General features: G+C 41.8%; 1 protein-coding gene across 1 annotated transcript in view; it reads right to left on the reverse strand.

Annotated features, from left to right (window-relative positions):
- ccdc3a (coiled-coil domain containing 3a) overlaps positions 1 to 22543 on the reverse strand; it is a 77511-nt gene extending 54968 nt beyond the window's left edge. Inside the window, exons 1-2 of the mRNA XM_041203023.1 lie at positions 22126 to 22543; positions 18080 to 18254 (exon numbers count right to left, since the gene is read on the reverse strand). Of these exons, the coding sequence (XP_041058957.1) occupies positions 18080 to 18254; positions 22126 to 22490 (540 nt within the window). The 5' untranslated portion in view covers positions 22491 to 22543. The remainder of the gene's footprint in view (positions 1 to 18079; positions 18255 to 22125) is intronic.
- Positions 22544 to 24858: the final 2315 nt, after the last annotated feature.

The following is a 24858-nucleotide window of genomic DNA, read 5'->3' on the forward strand; positions in this document are numbered from 1 at the left end:
ATGCTGCCCAGTGCTGTGCTATTTGATCCATCAGATAAATTGGATGGATTACAGAGTGTCAGGAGACGTTCACGGAATTCCTTCTACGTGAAATGGTTTTGCAACATGAAAGGATTGGGAGATTGGCTGTTCCAGTTGAGTGGTGGTTGTCATGCCATCACACACTTCCTGCTGCCTTCAGCCATATAGTGATTTTGGGAGGCTGAGTATTTCTAGCAGTATCTGGAGGATTATCAGATCAAACAGGAGCCCAGAGAACCACACTACAAAGGGATCTGACTGGGATACATGGGGAGTTGGATAAGCCCAGATAAACAAGGAGGGAAGAATGATGGATGAAACACACCAGGAGAAAAGATGAACTATTTGGGAGAAATGACCACAGGTGGAAGAAAATAAACAAATTGGACGATGTTGGCAAAGTTTGACGCAAGCAAATTAGAAATGACAACAGTTTCAGCAAAGAACCATAACCAATACATGATAGGGACAACCTAAGCTAACAGAGACCTGGCCTAGTAAAGTGGATGGGAATTCCACATAGAACTGGGCATTTAATTTCTATCCAATCAGAAAGGTCTTTTAAAGGATACTAACCAGAAGGCAATGTTATTTTGCAAGAAAAAAAATCCAATATCCTAGAACCCAAGATCCTAGAAATACTATCAGCCACTTTTGGCTTTCAAGCCTGGCTGAAAGCTCAAATATACAAAGGGAAATGAAAAAAGAGAAGTAACTCTTTTGTACTTTTGGCAAACTATTGCATTTGTTTATTTTAGGATAAAATTGGAAGTGCTTTGGATATGGGTTCCTGTATAATAAGGTCATTCTTCTCATCAAATACAATAAAAAGCTTGTTCATCATGCAAGCTGCAGCCTTTGTTTATGCATGAATTTTCAATTATATTGACACAGGTTCTACGATGACCAAATTCAGGATGTCAACAGTTCATATTACTGGGCTTTTCCAGTATTAGTGCATTGTTGAATTCTGATAGAAAACATGGACTACTTAGCCAGGAAATGTTATGCTTGGATCAGGATTCTATAGATGAACTAGAAGCATGAAAATAAATCACCTCTATCCTCGGTGCTCCAAATCATTTAATTGTGTTTGAATCCATATTCAGACACTTGGGCCGGAATTTTCCAGTCCCTCACACCGGCGGAACCTTATGGTCCCACCAGTGTGAACGGAGGTTTCAACGGCTTGCTGGCCCCTCTGCCCCCCATAGGGGGAGGGCTGGAAGATTCCGGCCTTGGGTTGTTTAAAAAGCAATTATTTTTATTGTATAAACTTGGTAGCATGTGAACAAATATCAGCAAACATGCGGCAAATGAAGAAAACTGAATTCAGATATTGTATTTTGAGTTTTAATTGGGATTTTGGATTTATGGCCAGATTAGGATCGTTGTTTTTTATTCATATTCACAGGGTGTGGGCATCACTGGTAAGGCTACCATTTATTGTTCATCCCTAACTGTCCTTGACAAGATGGCGGTGAGCTGCCTTCCTGACAACTAACTAGGCCGCAGTTAAGAGGCAACCACATTGCTGAGGGTCTGACATATATAGGCCAGACCGCGTAAGAGCGTCAGTTAAAGGTCATTAGTGAACCAGATAGATCCTTACGACAATCTGGTAGTTTCATGGTCACCATTAATGAAACTAGATTTTTTTTAATCCCAAATTTTCTTAATTAACGGAATTTAAATTCCTCCAGCTGCCATGATGGGATTTGAACTCACGTCTCCAGGTCATTAGTCCAGACCCAGAAACCTAATGGATTAGTAGCCAGGAAGTCTCCTGTCCCTTTGCATCGTAGAAACAGCCATTCTATCCTGGTCTGGAGGTTTGTACAGAGGAAGCACCAGGTGACATGGCTTGGCATCAAAGGAGATCATTAGTGGGAAGGAAGATTAAGGGTTTCCCTAGAACAGTGAGGGACCTGCTGAGAAAAGCTGTCAGTACAGTGGAAAGGATACCACCCATTGAAGTCAAAGCTGATCTGCTTGGGTCTGCAGCAAACCTGGTTGTACGGTCAGTATTTTCCATTCGTCGGGCGGGCTCAGTGGGAGCGGTCATGGAGTCGATCACCTCGGCACCACGATTTGACACGGGTGGGGGTGGTGGGGGGACAATTAAGGCCCACCCTGCATGGATCGTGAGCGGCAGCTCTGTGTCTCAGGGAGATTGAAGCGCTTTTTAAAAAAAATAAATAAATACAATAAAAACTTAATGAAACATGTCCCCTCATGTGACTGTGTCACATGAGATGGGACATGTTTTTATTTTCCAAAAAAAAGTCTTTGTTTAATTTGTAAAAAGCTTTAGGAAACCTCATCCCGCTCGGGGATGAGGTTTCCTAAAAAACGTAAAGGTTTCTTGGGCCTTTTCGCCTGCTCGCCAACCACAAGCTTGTACAGGCAGCGTAAAATTCAGGTTAATTGCTTTGTTAATGGCCTTAATAGGCCCATCAATTATCGGCGGGTATGCAGCCGACTACAGCGCGCGCCCGCCGAATAAAATATCACACAGCTTCGCGATGATGTCAGGACGCACGCCCGACATTATTTAATGTTCCGGCACCCGCACGCCAAATGGAAAATTCTGCCCTGTGAGTTTATTGCATAATCGTAATAATTACCCTATTTTTTGTGTGTGAATAATAAACTTGCATTTGGACAACGCACTCAAGCCTGGACCGCGAGGAATTGCTTAACTAAGTTTAAGAGGTTCCCTGACATTGAGTCAATCAGACTTGTAACATTGAAGAATATATTCAAGAAGACTGATACAATCATTTTAGAAAGTTTTAAAACGCAAGCCTTCCAGAAAAAAAACTGAATTATAATTTGTTTGTACAATTTTTAAAACCTATTTAATTACGCTCCCTAGTGACTTTACTAGTAGTGCTCAGGGTTCCATTTTCACCCAAAATATTTTGGCTGTGGCTTCATTTGGTCCACATTAGAGCTGCACTAGAATTTTCAATGAGGAAAAGAACAGCTGCAAAAACATACAGCGTTTAATATCTCACCATTAATTTCTGCCCTGTCACATTGCATGAACAGCTTCTGCTGGCTGATGCCTGTTACCAGTTCCATTTCGTGGCTAAGCTGTAATTGTGATGGTGTTGCGCTATAACCATTTTGATGTCATTTTTTTCTGTAAAATCTTTATCAATTTACTGGGTTCAGAGAAAGTAAAAGTTCTGTCAAGGCACATAGTATTATACTGTGGGGTTTAATTAAGCCTGTTTTGATCAAAGTCCAAATAAAATAAGCACACGTTTTCTCAATATGTCACTACTATTTATGTATGCTAAAACAAACAGAAGTTGATATTTAACTTGGACAATCTAACTTGAAAGTGCTTTCAGCATTGAATTAAGTGAATTGTTTTAACTTGTCTTGTTCTCCCCTCCTTACCCTTGACTCCCATTTTCTAATCACACCTCCTGGTTATTTAGTGAGGCTTGAAAGAATATGCAGTGATGGTGGTCCCACAGTTCCACACATGGAAAGAATATTTCCTCTGCATCCCATGGAGCAAATTTTGGGCTCTGGGTTCAAAAAGCTGCTGAAATCACATAGTACATGTCAGAACAATGGGAGCCTGCTGGATATCAACAGCTCAGCATACGGATACCAGTTAAATAAACCCATTACTGGTTCCTTCCTTGGGCTAAATCACATAAGCATGCAGCCCTTCAATTTTAAGGGGATGCAGCCACTTAAATGTAAATGATACCTGTAGAGCCAAAAATTACTCAAGGCTATTAAAGAATTATATTCTATTAATAATAACCTATTATAAAAAGTTCCCAAGAATACGAAGGTAAGGGGATATGAATAACAAAGCTAAAATGATGGAAAATCCATATATAAAGACAGGAAACTTTTTTTAAATTCATTCACAGGATGTGGGCTTCATTGGCGAGGCCAGCATTTATTGCCCATCCCAAGGGGAAATAGGATTTGATTTTGCACACCTCTATCAAATCTCCTCTTAGCCTTCTCCTCTTCAAGGAGAATAGTCCCAGCCTCTCCAACGTATCTTCATAACTGAAGTTTCCCATCCCTGGAACCATTCTCGTAAACTGCATTCTGTCCAATGTGTTCGCATCCTTCCTAAAGTGTGGCTGGTGCCCAGAACTGTACACTGTGCTCCAGCTGAGGTCTAACTTGTGTCTTATATAAACTCAGCATAACCCCCTTGCTCTTGTATTCTATGCCCCTATTAATAAAGCCCAGGATACTTAACACTTTTATAATGCTCTCTCCGCCTATCCTGCCACCTTCAATGATCTGTGCACATATACACTCAGGTCCCTTTGCTCCTGCACACCCTGTACCCCTTATTTTATAATGTCTCTCCATGTTCTTCCTACAAAATGTATCACCTCACACTGCTCTGCATTAAACTTCATCTGCCCCCTATCTGCTTACTCCACCAGCTCCTTTATGTCCTTTTGAAGTTCTACGCTGGCTTCTTCACAGTTTACAATGCTTCCAAGTTTTATATCATCTGCAAACTTTGAAATTATCCCTTGCACACTGAGATCTAGTCATTAATATATATCAGGAAAAGCAAGGGTCCCAACTCTTACCCTGGGGAACTCCACTACAGACCTTCCTCCAGCCCAAAAAATATCCATTAACCATTACTCGCTATTTCCTATTACTTCGCCAATTTTGTATCCACGTTGCCGCTGTTATTCCATGAGCTCTAACTTCTCTCACATCTGTTGTGCAGCACTGTATCAAATGCCTTTTCGAAGTCTATGTACACCACATCAACAGCATTATCCTCATCAAGCCTCTCTGTTACCTCTTCAAAAAACTCCAGCAAGTTAATTAAGCATGATTTTCCCTTAAAAAATCATGCTGGCTCTTCCTAGTCAACCCACATTTTTCCATGTGACTATTAATTCTATCCGAATAATTGTTTCTAGAAGCCACTGAAGTTAAACTGACAGGTCTATAATTACTGGGCTTATCTTTACATCCTTTTTTTGAAAAAAGGCGTAATGTTTGCAATTCTCCAGTCCTCTGGCACCTTCCCTGAGTCTAGGAAAGGCTGAAAGATTATGGCCAGTGCCCCTGCAACTTCCACTCTCACTTCCTTCAATATCCTTGGATGCATCTCATCCAGTCCCGATGCCTTGTCAACTTTAAATACCAACAGTTTATCCAACACTTCCTCCTTATCAATTTTGAGTCCTTCTAGTGACAGAGTTTCCTCTTCTGTCACCATGGCTTGGGTAACATCTGCTTCTTTGGTAAAGACAGATGCAAAGTGTTCATTTAACACCTCAACTATGTTCTCTGCCTCCATGTGTAAATCTCCTTTTTAGTTCCTAATCGGCCCTATTCCTCCTTTTACCACCCTCTTACTATTTTGTGTGCCGATAGAAAACTTTGGGATTCCCATTTATATTGGCTGCCAGTCTTTTCCCATAATCCCTCTTCGCTTCCCTTATTTGCTTTTTCACCTTTCCTTTGAACCTTTGTATTCAGCTTGATTCTCAGTTGTATTTTCTACCCGACATCTATCATAAGCACACTTTTTCTTCTTTATAGATACATGGAAAATACTCCAAGTATGGTCTCATCAAGGCCCTGTACAGCTACAGAAAGACAGCTTTGCTCCTGTACTCAAATCCTCTTGCAATGAGGGCCAACATACCATTTGCTTTCCCAACAGCTTGCTGCACCTGCATGCTTACTTCAGTGATAAAAACAAAAAACTGCGGATGCTAGAAATCCAAAACAAAAACAGAACTACCTGGAAAAACTCAGCAGGTCCGGCAGCATCGGCGGAGAAGAAAAGAGTTGACGTTTAGAGTCCTCATGACCCTTCAACAGTGTCCCTTTGTACATCAAATTTTCCAATCTATTACCATTTTAATAATACTTTGCCATTCTGTTTTTCCTACCAAAGTGGATAACTTCACACTTATCCATGTTATACTGCATCTGTCATGTATTGCCCACTCACTCAACTTGTCTAAATTGCCTTGAAGCCTCTTAACATCCTCCTCACCATTCACACTCCCGCCTAATTTTGTCTCATCTGCAAAATTGGAAATGTTAGAAATTAAGATAAATTGTATCTCCTTTTTCATCTATGGAGCTCTGGATTTGTTTGCCCTACCTTTCCCTTTTTGAGGGAATATACCTTGACTGTGCCTGAAGGATTTCTTCTTTAAAGGTAGCCCATTGTTCAGCTACAGTTTTTCCTGCCAATTGAGCATACAACAGTAATAGAGGATTAAAAAAAACTTCTGGTGAACAAATGTCTCACTGATTTTTGACATAAGAGTGCAACCAGTGAATATTATGAATGTGTGCGACTTCACTGTGGTTTAATATTCCAGTTTATTTAAATATAGGTTTCAGTCTATACGGCAGGAGGAAAACTGTACTCATTTTGCATTATAGTCAGATTGTTAAAACAAAGTTGAGTTGTATATCAAATGTTGAAGCCCATTAGCTTTGCTGAGTGGAACACATGAGAAAAAACAGTTTTTAAGCTTCTGCTGATTAAGACTAAATGTGGATGAAGTCATGTGAGGATAGCACACAAATCCTCTAAAAAATTTTAAAATTTATCCGCCCACTACTTTTATTTTTCGATTTTCCTTCAGGTTCTCTCACATCAGGATCACATATTTTTCCTTCGGCAATGATCATAGCAGCTTTTCTGAATGAGGGCAAATTTAACATTTAGAAGGAGACTTTCATCACAAATCCATAGTTGGATTCATTACCAGGACACACAAATGAATAGACATGTCTTAGCCCATGCTTTTTAAGTATTAGCATATTGATTGACATCATGATCTGCCTGCTCTGCATACTTCCAGCGGATGTTAATTCCACACGCAATCACCCCTTTGTCCAACACGGTGACCAACGCACTTTGCATCTGAATTGTGCATGAGGGCCAAGGATACCATTTTGGGACTCTGAGGTGACTCAAAGCACCCAAAACATCCCTCCACGCCACATACCCTGATTTGGAAATATATCGCCGTACATTCGCTGCTGCTGCTGGGTCAAAATCCTGGAACTCTCTCCCTGACAGCACGGTGGGTGCACCTAGGATTTGTGTGCTATCCTCACATGACTTCATCCACATTTAGTCTTAATCAGCAGAAGCTTAAAAACTTTTTTTTTCATGTGTTCCACTCAGCGAAGCTAATGGGCTTCAACATTTGATATACAACTCAACTTTGTTTTAAAAATCTGACACCACATGGACTGCAGCTCACCACCACCTCAAGGGTAATTCGGGATGGGCAATAATGCTGAGCTAGTCAGCGATGCTCACATCCCATGAAAGAATATAAAAAACTACTAAGACCAATTTTGTTCCCACCATATTTTTAAGACTTAATGAACATTATGCATAACACTGGTTCTGAGGATTACTAGTGTTTCCAAGGCGCACTTTTTAAAATATATTTGTTCATGGGATGTGGGCGTCACAGGCGAGGCCAGCATTTATTGCCCATTCCTAACTGCCCTTGAGAAGGTGGTGGTGAGCTGCTTTCTTGAACCGCTGTAGTCCATGTGGTGTAGGTACACCCACAGTGTTGTTAGGATGGGAGTTCCAGCATTTTGACCCAGCGACAGTGAAGGAACAGCGATATTTTTCCAAGTTAGGATGGTGAGTAGCTTGGAGGGGAGCAGGTGATGGTGTTCCCTAACATCTGTTGCCTGTGTCCTTCTGGGTGGTAGAGGTTGTGGGTTTGGAAGGTTGAAGGAGCCTTGGTGAGTTGCTGCAATGCACCTTGTAGATGGTACATACTGCTGCCACTGTGCGTTGGTGGTGGAGGGAGTGAACGTTGAAGGTATTGGATGGGTTACTAATCAAGCAGGCTGCTTTGTCCTGGATGATGTCCAGCTTCTAGAGTGTTATTGGAGCTGTGTTCCTCCAGGTAAGTGGAGAGTATTCCATCACACTCCTGACTTGTGCCTTGTAGATGGTGGGCAGATTAGGGGAATCAGGAGATGAGTTACTCACCACAGAATCCCCAGCCTCTGACCTGCTTTTGTAGCCACAGTATTTATATGGTTGGTCCTGTTCAGTTTCAGGTCAATAGTAACCCCCAGGATGTTGATAGTGCAGGATTCAGCAATGGTAATGCCATTGAATGTAAAGGGAAGATAGTTAGATTCTGTCTTGTTGGAGATGGTCATTGCCTGGTACTTGTGTGGCATAAATGTTACTTGTCACTTATCAGCAAAAATTTGAATATTGTCCCGGTTTTGCTCCATATGGACATGGACTGTTTCAGTATCTGAGGAGTTGCGAATGGTGCTGAACATTGTGCAATCACCCGTGAATATCCCCATTTCTGACCTTATGATGGAGGGAAGGTCATTGATGAAGCAGCTGAAGATAGTTGGGCCTAGGATACTACCCTGAGGCACACCTGCAGCAATGTCCCAGGACTGAGATGATTGACCTCCAACAACCACAACCATCTTACTTTGTGCTAGGTCTGACTCCAACCAGTGGAGAGTTTTCCTCCTGATTCCCATTGGCTTAAGTTTTGCTAGGGCTCCTTGATTCCACACTCAGTCAAATACTGTCTTGATGTCAAGCATAATCACTCTCAACACACCTCTGGAGTTCAGCTCTTGACTATGTTTGGATCAATGTAATGAGGTCAGGAGCTGAGTGGCCCTGACGGAACCCAAATTGAACATCAGTGAGCAGGTTATTGCTGAGTAAGTGCCGCTTGATAGCACTGTCAATGACACTTTCCATCACTTTGCTGATGATCGAAAGTAGACTGATGGGGTGGTGATTGGCCAAGTTGGATTTGTCCTGCTTTTTGTGGACAGGACATATCTGGGCAATTTTCCACATTGCTAGGTGGATGCCAGTGTTGTAGTTGAATGTAACAGTTTGTCTAGGGGCACAGCTAGTTCTGGGGCACAATATTGTCAGGGCCCATTGCCTTTGCTGTATCCAGTGCCTTCAGCTGTTCCTTGATATCATGTGCAGCAAACCAAATTGGCTGAAGATTGGAGTTTGTGATGCCGTGGACCTCAGGAGGAGGCCGAGATGGATCATCAACTCAGCACTTCTGGCTGATGGTTGTTGCAAATGCTTCAGCCTTATCTTTTGCACTAATATGCCGGACTCCCCCATTATTGAGGGTGGGGATATTTGTGGGGCCTCCTCCTCCAGTTAGTTGTTTAATTGTCCAGCATCATTCATGACTGGATGGGGTAGGAGTACAGGCCTTAGATCTGATCCGTTGGTTGTGGGATCACTTAGCTCTGCCTATTGCTTGCTGCTTGGCACACAAGTAGTACTGTGTTTTAGCTTCACCAAGTTGACATCTTTTTAGGTACGTCTGGTGCTGCACCTGACCTGCCCTCCTGCACTCTTCATTGAACCAGGGTTGATCCCCCAGCTTGATGGTAATGGTAAAGCGGGCAATATGCTGGGTCATGAGGTTACAGCTTTTGGTTGTATACAATTCTGCAGCTGCTGGTGGCCCACAGCACCTCATGGATGCCCAGTTTTGAGTTGCTAGATCTGTTCAAAATCCATCCCATTTAGCACAATGTCCATGCCACACAGCACAATGGAGGGTATCCTCAATGTGAAGACAGGACTTCATCTCCACAATGACTGTACAGTGGTCACTCCTACTGATACTGTCATGGACAGATGCATCTGTGACAGGTAGATTGGTGACGATGAGGTCAGGTAGGTTTTTCCCTCTTGTTGGTTCCTTCACCACCTGCTGCAGATCTGGTCTAGCAGCTATGTCTATTAGGTCTTGGCCAGCTCAGTCAATTGTGGTGCTGCCGAGCCACTCTTGGTGATGGACATTGAAATCTCCCACCCAGAGTACATTCTGTGCCCTTGTCGCCCTCAGAGCTGTTGAACTTGGTGGAATACTGATTCATCAGCTTAGGGGGCACAGTAGGCGGTAACCAGAAAGAGGTTTCCTTGCCCATGTTTGACCTGATGCCATGAGGCTTCATGGGGTCCAGAGCCAATGTTGAGGACTCCCAGGGCAATTGTCTTCTGACTGCATACCACTGTGGTCTGCCCCAGAGGGGCAGAACGTATCCAGAGATGGTGATGGTGATGTCTGTGACACTGTAAAGTATGATTCCTTGAGTATGACTATGTCAGGCTGACCCTGTGGACAGCTCTCTCAATTTAGGGACAATCTCCCAGATGTTAGTAAGGAGGAGTGTGCAGGGGTTGACAGGGCTGGGAATGCCGATGTGGTTTCCGGTGCCTGGGTTGATGTCGGGTGGTCCATCCGGTTTTATTCTTTTTAGACTTCGTAGCAGTTCGATACACCTGAGTGGCTTGCTAGACCATTTCAGAGTCAACCACATTGCGGTGGGCCTGGAGTATTATGTAGATCAGACTGGGTAAAGATGGCTGATTTCCTTCTCTAAAGGGCATTAGTGAACCAGGTTGCTTTTTACCATAATCAATGATAGGCATCACGGTCACCATTACTGAGGTAGCTTCCAATTCCAGATTTATTAACTGGATTTAAATTCCACCAGCTGTCATGGTGGGACTTGTGCACAGAGCATTATCCTGAGTCTCTGGATTACTAGTCCAGTGACATTACTGTTACGCTACCACCTCCCCAAACAGCTGTAAAGCTAGGTTTTCAATCTCGACAACCCCTAATGCAGGACACCTGGGCCTGGAGTTCAGTGAACTATGAAGCTGAGGACCATGTGATCACTTTTTGCACAGGCCATGTATGCTAAAGCATTAAGCACTTAACTGGTTTAGCACCGAGCTGAGTATACATCATGCATTTAGGTTAACGCTCCAGGATTTCCCTGAAACCTTCAGGAATTTAAGACTATTTTCTAGGATTCTACTGTAAGCAACTCAGGAGAAGAACCATAGGGGGATGAAAATATATTGCATGTCTTTCTAATTTCTTTTAAACAATTTTGTTTACTCGTTACAAAAAAAAAGGCATGAGAAGAAAAAGACTGTTTGACTGTGGATCATCCAACTGATTAATGCAGAGTTTATTCACTTCCACTTGACAAAGTTATCAACTGCAATGTCATTACTGCAATGTCATTACTGCAAGCTTAAATGAGAAAATGTTCCACTGTCGATTACTGGAAGATTCAATAAACAACGAAAAATTGAATATACTACCTCAGTGTTCAAAAGAATTTTTCAAATTCTTTTATGCTATAAAAATATTTTTGTGCTTGCTTTGAAATGACTTTTTGATGAGTCTTGCTGCCCTCTGGCTTGCTGAATTACCGATATTGGTTCTCGGCGCTGGGGAAAAATGCTTAAGCGAAACAATAAAATCAAATGCTCTACACGATGCCTCCCCAACGGCTAGTAAAATAGTCTTTTATTTTTGATGCTGCAATTTTGGGATGCAGCTTTGACAACCCGGCTAATGGGTGACCGCGTGTGCACGGAGGGTCTTTTGTTGTTTTGTCTGAGGCAACCAAGATTTGTCAAAAGTGGTGAGGTGCTGAACCAAAGTTCAATCATTCTGAGGTATGGTGCTACAAATGATATAAGGGGTTGGATTTTTGTGCATTCAGGAAGGCTCTGCAGAACTTCAAAAATGGTGGGTGGGACCCAGATGCTGAGGTACCCCCCCCCCCCCACCCCTCCTCCCCATTTCTGACAGATCCCATTTTTTCTGGTAGAGGATTGTCATGAAGATATTCATGTATACAATGTTATTGGAAATTATTTTCAATTGGACTCGTAGTAGGGTCTGTGTCTGTGGGTGTGAGTGTATGTGTCTTAATTGGATTAAAGCCAGCTAGTCTGGATGCTTTGATGTGTACTCGTTTTGAGATGTTAAACAGTAAGGAAGTTAGGGTAAAGAGGACATTTGCATTTTGTGGAATAAACCATTCAAAGACTGGGGGCAAAATCTTGCACCTAGCTAGGAGACACCAAGCAATATGTTTATATTACTAATGAAATTGGTACTATGAAAGGGGTTTTACTGTTAGAAGAGGTGAAATTCAAAGGGCCTGGTGATACAATGAGAATTTACATTCAAAGGGAAGGCTAGGTATATACAGGAAAGAGTTTTGTGTGTGAGTCAGTGGGATGCCGCCTATAAGTCTACAACTGTGCGAAGGAGCCAAATTGAAAGGAACCTAATTTTGAATTCATGAGATAAAATGTGATTTGCCTGGTGTCTGTTTAAAGTCTATGGGTTGTCGTTGCCCTGGTGAAGACTATCTGGGAGTGATTAATTTGGGGATTTGTTTAAAAGTTATTATGGTAGTAATTTGTAGACGCGTGTATGTGTTTAAATTTGTTGTTAAATTAATAAATGTTTAATTTAATTGATATAAAAAAACCTCTGGAGGATTGGTGGTTTCATTTCTGAATTCAGAGCTGCACCTCAAACATACCAACTGAAAATATAGGCTATGACAGTTATTTAAAGTTTCCCTTTGGGAATTTAAATAACTTAGCCTTTACCAATTGCTGTGTCATAACAGGGATAGTGGGTATGGAGTGAATCACACAGGAAGAAGTCCAAACTTATCAGGGCCATTTGAACTTAGTGCTGAGTTCAAACAGACCACATTTTGGCTGTTGCAAGGGCCTTAACCTATTATGTAGATGTCACAAATTTATGGAGAAGACATAAACACTCTTGAAGGGTGATAAGGTCTGCTTAACTGTCATGATCTGAAGTTTTTAAAATCCCCCTCTCTTTAACCTTTAAAAATACTGGCTGCAGCTGTCAGTGATTGTTAAGAAAACCTTCTGCTGAACTGCTTTGCTTAACAGGCCAGCTGGTTTAGTTTGTGTTCAAACAGTTGCAATAGAATTTATTGTTAGAATTTCCCCAAGGACTATTCACCATGGATATCTGGCAGAGTTTCAAAAGTTACAATTATTGCAGCAGGGTGTTCTGAATTCACAATTTGATTGATAGCTTAAAGAGGTTATTAAAGGATGAGGAGTACGAACAGAAGTTTGTTTTTTTATAAGAGACAAAGCACTTGAAGAGATTTAAAAGCTTTGATGCTTTCATGAATGGGAGTTATTTCATTCTCAAGACTATATAGTGAGAGCTGTATTAGAATTTAAGAAGTTATTTCATTTCATCTCCACATGGCTCCTGAGATCTGCCTATGGTGGATATTGGGTGATTGGCTATGGAGTTGGTATTGAGGATATGAGGGGCCATTATGAGGGGCCATAGGAGTCAGTAAGGGGGCATGAGTTAGCATTGAGTTGGCATGGAAGGTATGTGTGGTCATGGGGTATGGGTGGGCAGAGTGAGGGTGTGAGGGTAAGGGCTAGAGGAACTAACAATTAAAACAACTGGAACAAAGCTCCAGAGAACTTCGGCAGGCCTTCTAACCAGTCCACCTTGGCACTCCCACCCCAACCCCGTGACCACCTAGGCTATGCTTCTAGGGCCAGCTGGTCTTTGGAGTCAAAATCTTGCAACTCGGGGTACATTTTACTGAAGAAAGTCTGGCGAGTTCAGCTACCAGCTTCAGTAGCCAAAATCCAGCCCAACATGTCACAGGGGGATGCAACAGCATTGTTTGTCACACTTATTCTCATTTTATATCTGTAATACTTTGCCATTGGTTCAAAAATACTTGGCACCACACAAAATGAAACACTAAAGCAGTATATTAATACATATAGAAAGTTCTGTATAAGACTTTTATGAAACCTCAATAAGATTGTTCATTCAGGATTTCACAATCCTAAATTGCTGCCAGTTCATTCAGGAGATATAAGGAGGTTTTATAAGGACACACCTATATCCTATTTGTTCAAGGGTCATAAACTTACGACCCCCTAGTGTTCAAAGCCTTTTTCCTTACAAAGACTAGTGCATATCTGTTAATCCCTTTAGCAATGTTTGTCCTGCTTTGATCTAACTGGATTAGTTACAGGGACCGTTAATAAAGCAGTTTAAAGGCCATCCACATTCCCATTTTCCCGCTGCAAACAAAAATATTTGGTCTCTAAACATCCTGATCATCTGGTGTTGACATCTTGCAGTGCTTTAGTGTCATGGTATCATTTGCAGAAATGTAAAGCTGGGCAGGAATAAGCTGCTCTCGGGTACTCTGTGTCTTATCAGTTCTGTGGATGTTGGCTTAAAGATGCTGTCATTTCGGAAATGGTCTGGGCTCTAGAAGCCGTGTGAAAGTTCAAGTGTTTCTAGGTCCACACATCGTATCCTTCAACATGGTTTTTTCATATATAGTTGCTCTCATTTTATCTAATTCAGCTGCTGTGATTTAATATTTGAAGTTATCTACATAAAGACTGATGTAATATTTGTATGAAGCAGTAAAAGTCAAATTGGGCAGTCTGCATTGGAAATGAAGTTAGCCTGCGTTGGGGGAGGGGAAGGTAAATCACATATCATTGGGACGGAGTGCTTGTGGCTCTGTATTGTGAGGCAGACCAAGGGCAACTAAAACAATTTACAATCTAAAATTTCCTCCTTGTAAATTCAGGCTGGAGCACCAAAATGTTTTCAGAAACAAAAAAAAAATTTGTGTTGGGGGGGGGGGGGCAATGTTGGCGTCATGGTGACGGCTTTGGGCTCGTGATCCAAAGGCTCAGGCTAATGCGTTGGGGACACGTGTTCAAAACCCACCAAGGCAGCTGGCGGAATTTAAATTCAATTAATAAATCTGGAATTGAAAGCTAGTCTCAGTAATGGTGACCATGAAACTATCATCGAGTGTTGTAAAAACCCATTGGGTCTATCGTTTCCCAGTCTGGCCTGCATGTGATTCCAGACCCCACAGCAGTGTGGCTGACTCTTAACTGCCCTCTGAAATGGTCTAGGAAGCTGCTTGGTTCAAGGGCAATTAGAGATGGGCAACAAATGCTGGCCATGTCAGCGATGTCCACATCCCATCAAGGAATTAATTAGTTACAGCACTGATTATATAACTGTATAGCTGCAAATTTAAAGTGTTTTACGCTCTGCAGTGTTAACGATCGGATACCAATGTAAAGTGATTTTGAATGACAGGCGCTTCATTTGAGGTAAAACTTTGCTTCTAGAATAAATAATTTAAGCGTACAGCCTGGCCTCATAACAAGCATGCATAAGGGCTTTCTTTATTACAGGTACACGCCCTCCAAGCCGGCAGCCTTGTGATCCAGACCATGCCGGATCTTGTGTTTTGCCAGATTTCGGGTCAGGAGCTTGGGACAAACGGCGGTTTGGGCCAATCCTGGTCAGGTGGGGATCAAGGGTCGCTCAGGAATAGACCGGAGTACAAGTGGCAAAGGGGATAACAAGTCCGGTAGGCAAATTGTCCAGATAAGTTACTTTAATTCAGTAAAATAATAAAAGGAAGTGATGCATGGGCACATTCTAAAAATCTCTGGTCTTCAGAAAACTTTGGTATGTAGACAGCTAATTTGAGAGAGTGTGCCTGTAATAGAATTGTTTATGAAATCACTTGAAGCAATGAAATCAGATGACTATGACAGATTTGTGATAATCAGGTTCCTAATTCATTGTCAAAGTCTTAATCAGTTTTTTTTTTGGTCACTGTTTGTAGTTTTCATTTATTCATTCATGGGATGTGGGCATCACTGGCCAGGCCAGCATTTATTGCCCATCCCTAATTGCCCTTGAGAAGGTGGTGGTGAGCTGCGTTCTTGAGCCGCTGCAGTCCATGAGGTGTAGGTACACCCACAGTGCTGTTAGGGAGGGAGCTCCAGGATTTTGACCCAGCGACAGTGAAGGAACGGCGATATATTTCCAAGTCAGGATGGTGAGTGTCTTGCAGGCGAATTTCCAGGTGATGGTGTTTCCATCTATCTGCTGCCCTTGTCCTTCTAGATGGTAGCGGCTGTGGGTTTGGAAGGTGCTGTCTAAGGAGCCTTGGTGAATTCTAGCAGTGCATCTTGTGTGGTACACACTGCTGCCACTGTGCATCGGTGGTGAAGGGAGTGAATGTTTATGAATGGGGTGCCAATCAAGTGGGTTGCTTTGCCCTGGATGGTGTCAAGCTTCTTGAGTGTGATTGGAACTGCACGAAGCACTAAAGCAACTCGCCAAAACTTCTTCAAGAACACCTCCTGAACCTACAACATCTACCACCTAGAAGGATAAGGGCACCAGATGCATGGGAACATCACCACCTGCAATTTCCCTTCTTAGATCATAAAAGTTCTTTCCTTCTTGAATTTACCTATTAATGTCTTATTACTAAAATTTCTGAACTAGAATAACACTTAGGCTCACTTATACTTGCTCTAAACTACATATATTCAATCCAGGGACCTGTCCTCTGCTGGAAAAAGGAACATGTCCATGATTTGCACCTTTTTTGAGTTAAACGAAAGCATTGGGGACAATAGTTCCTTGGCACATTCTCCATGTTAATTCCCTGACCAATCAGAGTCAACTTGCAAACCAATCAGCACCCTTTTCTCATGCAGTATAAGTTGTTGCTCCCTTTGAAATTTGGCATTCTTGCATCTATCCTGATGAGTGCAAGACAAAAAGCTTCAACGGCATGTCTCTTTTTTCAGCAATACTCAACTTCTGTACTATCAAGTGACTAATTCCTAGACAGATACAAAGCAGTCATCCTCTTCTGTTACAGTTTCTTTGTCCACTGACCTGTCTCCTGTCCAGAACTATAATTCCCAGAAGTGTAACGCTCCTTCCTGCCTGTTGCTTTGTGGTTTCATTTCACTCCCCAGCTCTTCTCTCTCTCAACCATCCCATGCTACAGGAAGGGAACAGGCAGCATTGCAAAAAGAAACAGGAAATAGGGAGGTAAAACAAAAGAATAAGAAAAGGGGAAAATGTGAAAAGAAATTAAATAGAAAAGAAGCAAAGCAGGACTGAGAGGGGCAAAGAATTGAAGGAAATGGCAAGACAGAATGATAAGTATGTGCAGAGACGTCCATATCCAATGAAAAAAATCCCAATTTTATATATGTTCAGCTGTGCTGCTGCCCAGAAAACAAAGAGAAAAGAAAAATGAAGATAGGGTAAAGATTTTCAGGAGGATGAGGAAAAGAATCAGGGACAGATCCATTTGTGGAGGGGGTGGGAAATGGGGGGTAGGGGCAGTGCAAGTGGGAAGCAGAAAGACTCACAATCTCGAAAAGGGTGTGATAGAAAGAGACAGACAGCCAGATGTTGGGTATTGGTGGAGAGAAAAACAGGAACAGACATAATCCTGCTTGGGTGAAGCTTAGAGTGAGTGTGGCGTCCTTTTGAGCAGAGTGAGAAAAAGGGAGGAGGGTTACCTTCTCGGGGAGAACGGATAGAAGAGGGATTTCCTATTGAAGTGGCGGTGTGGGGGGTGTGAGGGGTGCAGAGAGAAGGGGTGGGAGGGAAGTTAAGGGAGAAGGAAAAGAGAGATTAGGAAGGCAGTGGGAGTGGTGTGGGAAAACAGGGAGAAATAAAAACTGTTGGTTGACAGGAAGGATCCCTGACTCGGCTGGGAATGGGACAGAGGCTAGCTATGCAGCTTGGAGCATCCACAATAAAGCAATAACAAAATTCAGTTGTCTAGCATCTTTGACGTTCAAAACATCCCAAGGCAATTTACAAAAGGAATGGAACACAGTTGCTAATTCATAGTTGAGAATGGTCACAGGAGATCTATTAAAAAGCTACTATACTTTATTGCAATTAAAAAGCACTCTTACTGATGGAAGTTCCTGTGACTCTTTAAGAAGGCACAATTTTGGTAAACAAGATACTTGTCTCTTAAATGGAATCAAATTACCTTCAGCTTAATGAAATAACCAGGACTGGGAAAGAGAAAAGAATGTCGTACTGAACCAATTTATTTTTGTACTCATAAATTATATCCTGTTTTGAACTGCTAAAAATCCTTTGACATTTAATCAAGATGGTTGTATTTCCACTAAAATACATAAGTACTCATTAGATTTAGCGCTGAGAATTCTAAAATAAGACCATATGATTATTTGGCTTCCAACCAATAATAATGATTTCAAAACTTTATTTTACTACCAAAATCCATAGTGCCTAAATGCTCGATGGAGATGACCAGCAGATGGCAGCCTTACCCTGTGATCCTCTTGGATTTCCCAGTCAGTGGTGTAAGTTTGGAGATGTTGCCCTTGAGTGCAATTAGAGAACTGGAAGAGACTGGAAAACATCTTCATGTTCTCAGTTGTGTCTGGAAAAATAGCATCCTGAAAATTAACTCCATGGGGAATTATGTTATAATTGTCATCCATCCTGCAAAAAAACAAAATAGCATTTCTTCAACAGTAATATTACAATAGCTTGAGATCGACATTAATATCACATAATATTCTACTAGCAATAAATGCTTTACCCTGTGAAGAAATAGTAATGCAACAAAGGATATTTTAAAATATAAATCTGAAGATAAAATAGACACTGTCTTCATGCAAGATTATCGTCTAAGGACAAAAACTTGCATTTATATAGCACCATTGACATAGAAAATGGCACCTGGGTACTTCAGAGAGGTGGAATCAAGGGAAACATAGAAAGTCCCTTTAATTCTCCCCCACAAAGGAAGAGCGAAATTAAATCCCATTTCCGAAGCTGAGCCAGTACTGCTTCCAGGATGCCAATCTCCACGGTAAAAAAACAATGAGAAATTTGTTGCCCTTCGTTCTTTTATGAAATTGAACTAATTTAAAATACATTTTTTTATTTTTTTATTTTTTAAATTTTCAAAGTAGCAGAACTGTTGAAAAAACGGTGATGCACGGCATTGCCTACTGACTATTAATGAGTGTAAGTAAGCTTTTATGTCCTGTGTAGGTTGGCAATTGGTTTGGAAGAGAGACTTCAGAAATTCGATCCACATTGCCACATAGTGATTACAAAAACAATGCAACATTTCATCACTGACAGACTGAATGGGGAACATTGACGTGGTGGTGGTGTGTTACAAATGCACTTTTAAATGTATGTTGTAGTCTGGAGCTATGAATAGTGAATTCCAGCTTTCTTTCCATCAAATGGATGATCAGTTGTCTCTCCCACTCTTAACCCCTGCCATTGGCGTGTGTTGGAAGGATTTGCAGGTTGATACTCAACCTATTTGGCTGCATTATGAACACTCCTTCCTTGGCCACCAAATCCTGGGATGGTCCTCAAACCTAGAGCTTCTGGCTCAAAGGCAGGGACATTACCCACTGTACCACAAGGTCTGCCATAATATTGATGTAGCAATTCATAAACCTAAATAATGACAGAAAAGCCAGTGAAAGATTCTGTTAATGGGAAGTTTGTGAACAGGAAGTGCGTGTCTTACTCAAGGTTTTTAATGACATAGATTGTTCCACAAAATTATAGCTTAATACACTCTGCTGGTTTTACAGAAGTATAATTTATATGCTACCATAAGTATTTGGACCCTGGTACTATATTATTATTATTATATTATCTTTCATTTGTAATAACTACTGTATCTACTACTCATGACGGAATGAAAATTAAAGATTTTAGCCTCGTTATTATTGCACTGGACAGAGGTCATGAGTTCAAATCCACCATGAAAAGCTGAATTCTATAAATCTGGTCATTTGTGGCTTAACATCAAAAAGTGACTTTGAAACATGCTGGATTTCACAAAAACCTGTGTGCTTCATTAATGTCCTTCAGGAGAGAGAGCCCAGCATCTTCACCAGGTCTCAACTATATGCGGCTCCCTTCACATATGCCCAGTTAATGCTCTCAAGGCAACCAGGGAATAAGAAGCAATTAGGAAATAAGGGGAACAATTATGTATAATACATAAAAGGAGGCTATTAAACAAAGAATAACAAATGGCTGGCAGTGAATGAGCTTAAGGATGTAATTTGATCCTGCAGATCCACAAACATACATAAAATATTTTGGTAATGCTTTGGACAGATTAGGTTGTCACCCAAACCTTTTGATTGAATGAATGCTTTATAACTCATTGTTCGCCATCTGCTATATTATCTGGCATCTTGAATTCAGGATGGGAGCCATGATAAGTTAGGCAATGTTTGGTGCTGATTTTTAATCATAACAACATCAGCAGGTTCTACAGAACAAAGTGTAACCATTCCATTTAGACATGGTACATAGCATGGTACAAGACCTTGACAATCCCCAAATGCCTCAATCATGAGACAATCAGGAATTATAAATTCTGAGAGAAAATGTAAGGCAGGCCACTATAAGTATAAAAGGCAAATGCCACCTATTTGATTGCAAATATATATATTAAAAAAAGTAAAAATTGACCAAAAACTCAATGTTTTACTCAAACTTCAAAGAGTGAACTAGACAGGTAAAGTTTAGAAGTTCCTAACATATGGGCCCAGTTAATTTATTCAGGTTTCAACATTTGAAAAAAATAAATTTAGTTAAATAACTGTTATTTAAAATAGTGGTTACAATTGGTAAACTTAACAAAGTTTCATTCAGGAAAACTGTTTTGTGGAGTAAATTAAGAATCTAATGTTTACAAAAAAACAATGGATACAAAACCAGCTGAGGGACAGATTGCAGAGAGGGGTGGTGAAAGGCTGTTTTTCAGACCACAGGGAAGTACACACTGGTGTTCCCCAGGGGTTGGTGTTAAGATACTTGCTCTTTTGGATATAGTTTAATGCCCTTCAGAATATAGGGCAGAATTTCAAAGTTTGCAGGTGGCATGATACTTGGAAATGTAGTAAACAATGAGTAGGATAATAACACACTTCAAGAGGACTTAGACAAACTAATAAAATGGGCAGACATTGGCAGATAACATTGAACACAGAAGAGAGATGTGATATAGTTCTGTAGTAAGGATAAGAATAAGACATATAAACTAAAGGGTACAATTTTAAAAGGGGTTGCAAGAACACAGAGAACAAGGGGTGTATGTACACAAATCTATATAATGCAGCTGAACAAGTTGAGAAGCCTGTTAAAAAAAGATATGGGATCTTAGCTTTTTGAAGAGAATCCAAAAGCAAGGAAATTATTTTCAACATTTATGAAACACTAGTTAAGCCCCAGCTGGAGTATTGTGTCCAATTCTGGGCATCAGCCTTTAGGAAGGACATCAAGACTTTAGAGAGAGAGCAGAAGAGATTTACTAGAGTGGGATCGGGGATAAGGGACTTCAGTAGTGGAGAGATTGGAGAATAGAGCTCTCCCTATAGCAGAGAATATTAAGAGGAGATGGAATAACTATTCAAAGTTGTGGATGGTTTCAATAGAGTAAATAGGGAGAAACGGTTTACAGTGGCAGAAAGGTCAGTAACCAGAGGGCACAGATTTAAGGTGATTGGCAAAAGAACTGGAGACGACATGAGTGAAAAAAAAATAAGCTGCAAGTTGCTGTGATCTGGAATGCATTGTCTGAAAGGGTTGTGGAAGTAGGTTCCAAAGAGAATGGGCTCATTATTTGTAGGGAAAAAAACATCACAGGGCTACGGGGAAAGAATAGGGGGAGTTCTGTCAAAAAGCCAGCGTGAGTATGATGGGCTGAATGGCCTCCTGTGCTGTGCCATTCTATGAAATGCCTCCCCAGAAGGAAACTGGGTGATCTGTTTAACAGGGCATCTATGGGAGGCAGGGGTGGTAACCACTTTAGAATGTTTTAAGCCGATGATGCTGACATTTGCATGCAGTGATCTTAACTTCGTTCTCTGTAAAAGAGGGAAGTCAGAAATAAAAACAGTAAATTCTGGCACAACAACTGGTCAGTTAGCATCTGTTAAGAGAAAAGATAAGCAAGCTAACGCTTGGGCGATAGATGCACCCCTCACCAGAACTGAAAACCACAGGATAAGCAAACTTTGTAAATAAGATTAAGACAATGCATCTACACATGCGCCAGTTTAAGCTTTCAAAATAGGGATTGCAGGTCACATCGAACTATCACAACTTGATATAATTAACACACTCGACTTTAAAAAAAACATCCACCAATCAAACTGGCACAAGGTCGAAGAATCTCCTTAGTTGCACCGTTTTAGTTGGAAATTTTTTTTTCATCTTTTTTTTTTAAAAAAAAAGTCAATTTCAGGCCAGTTACATTGCTGTTCCTGTTTGTTTGGTGTGTGTTTTTTTTTTTATGTTTGCTTATTTATTTTTTTTTCTTTACCTGAGGAAGAAAAAGTAGCTGTTGTTCTCCATGACCGTGTGGGACTGACAGGAGAAATAGCCGAGGCCAGTGAGGTTCAGACGAGATCCGCCGGGTACTTCCAGCATGCTACCCCATGCCTGGTCACACAGCATCTCGATCTCCGCCGAGTAGAACAAGCTGGTCTCGTATTGCCACGGCAGGTAGTTATACACACTGTACATGTCCTGGTGGATAGCTAGTACTCTGGCATAAACTATTATCTCAGCCAGCTCAGCCCTGCAACCTTCACTCATGGGTCTCCAGTCCGTGGGGAACTGACATGTTAAAACTGGGCTGAATTTATTACCTGTAACAATTAGGATTATCACAGGTATAAAGATCATGCTGCTTATAGGACTGTGACTTTTTTTTTGGAGCGAAATTTCTTTCCCTCCTCTCTCCCCCCCCCCCCCAACACCAACCCCCCTCACCCCCCCACACCCCCCCCCAGCCCCCCAGCCCCCAGCCCCTTCCTTCTCCTTAACTTTTATGTTTGTTTTCTAACTTTTTTGTTCCCACCCACCCCCCACCCAACCCAGCCACCACCCCCACCCTCCCACCCCCAAGGACGATTGGATGAAGGTGCCAAAAGCGAGTCAACAGATCCCAGAGTTTGCCTAAGTGATCAGCAAAAGTTGTCAACAAACTCGACTCCCAGCCACCAGCGAAGAGAGATACAGAGTTGGTTGTTTGCGGGGGTTGGGGTTGGATGGGAGGGCGGGGTGGTGGTGGTGGGGGGGGGGTGGTGGTGGTGGGGAAGGTGTGGGTGGATGGGGGTGGGTGGGTGAGAGAGAGAGAGAGAGAGAGAGAGAGAGAAAAAAATACTTGAATGAAATTTTCTGCTTCAGACTCTGGAGGGAGCGACCCAATTGCATCTCAGGCAGCCGCCGGAACCAATCAGCTCCCCCTTGTGCTGCTGGATGAGAACCAATCACAGTTTTCCGCTCAGAGGACCAATCGGTGGTCTGTCTATATAAAAAAATTGTTAACCCTTTCCACAAACCCCACCCCCCCCCCTTCCCCCTTTCCACCTACCACCACCACCCACCCACCCACCCCCCACAGGGGGCAGGGACCCTGACAGAATTTCAGGACAAAGCCCAGTCATTTTAAAAAAGGAGGCACAGCCAGCCTCTGGAACAATGTTCTTGCCTGGGTTGTGCAGGGATGGCCGGGTCAGCAGTGATATGTGTGTGTGTGTGTGTGTGTGTGTGTGTCACATCATCATTCGGTGGGTTTCAAGTTCAGCTCAAAAGCTCAGAACTAAAAACAGTGACATTTTTTGAGCTGCTTTATGCGTCCGACAAACCCGTCCCTAAGGGGTTTTATTTTGGGGGGGGTGGGGGGGAGAAAAAGGTTAACCAACCGTCCCCTAAATTCACGGATTAAAAGGAGCAAAATTCCGTTTCAGTCATGGCTTTACGAGCAAACGGGTCTTTACAGCCTGGTTTAAAGTCACATTGGAGATCGTCAAACTTTTCTTTTAAAAAAAAGTTTCTTTTACAGTGGCTGTAATGTTTATTAATCTTACATTTTTTTTAGCTATAATGGACTTGATGTTGAAGTCCGTTTGCGATTAATTCAATAACGTGTATTTCTGTAACGCACCAAGGGGTTTCACAGGGGGTGTTACTAAACAAAATATAACACTGAAGCCACATAAGGAGATATTAAGTCCGGCGAACATAAGCTTGGTCAAAGAGGCAGGGCTATCAGGGGCGTCTTAAAGAAGGAAAGTGAGGTGGAGAGGTAAAGGAAGGAGATTGCAGAGGGTTAGGGTCCGGACAGCTAAAGTCATGACCCTCAATAGCGGAATGATTAAAATTGGGGATGCGCAAGAGGCCAGAATTTTAAGAGGGGCAGATGTCCGGGAGGGTGGTGGGGCTGAAGGAGATTACAGAGATGGCGGGGGGGGCGGTGGGGGGGGCGGTTTGGAAACAAGGATCAGAATTTTAAATTTGTGGTACACGTTGCTTAATCAAGGCGCCAATCTCGGTTCTGTGAGCAGAGGGCTATTGGGTGAATGGGACTCGCAGGGTCTTCTAAGCAGTCCACATACATGTTGCTATTTTTCCAGAAAAATCTGGACCTTTTAGCAGACATGCAGAAGCTTACTAAAATTTGTTTGCAATCATCCAGCAAGAGGTGAAATTTAAGCTGAGCAAGTTCATCACATCTCAAAATTGTACTCCTATTGCCACAATGGAAAATGTCAAACTTGTGCCTGTTTATCACAATATTGTTTACAAAGAACATCGCAAATCACAAGTGAACAGGTCTTGAAAGTAGAATAAGTAAAAAGCTTGTGGGACAGAAAACTATCAGTCAAGTATTTTAAAAACTACCAAACAAATCTGGCAGTTGGCAAATAGCTACCAATTGTAAGAACCATAATTTGAACCAATTAAATTGCACTGAATATTTTTTGAGAAATATTTTTGCCACCATCTTCTTCCTCACTTGTCTAAGGAATTGGTGCTAAAATAAGGTTTCTAATTAATAAAAATGCAAGTAAAAAGATAATTCAGAAAATACAATTAAGCTTACCAACAGAGTTGAGTTTTGTCATAGAGTCATAGAAGTCTACAGCACAGAAAATGGCCCTTCGGCCCATCGAGTCTGCACTGGTCAAACAAGTACCTAACTATTCTAATCCCATTTTCCAGCACTAGACCCATAGCCTTGTATGTCATGGCATTGCAAGTGCACATC

Source organism: Carcharodon carcharias, chromosome 13, assembly GCF_017639515.1.
Source record: "Carcharodon carcharias isolate sCarCar2 chromosome 13, sCarCar2.pri, whole genome shotgun sequence".
Lineage (NCBI taxonomy): Eukaryota > Metazoa > Chordata > Chondrichthyes > Lamniformes > Lamnidae > Carcharodon > Carcharodon carcharias.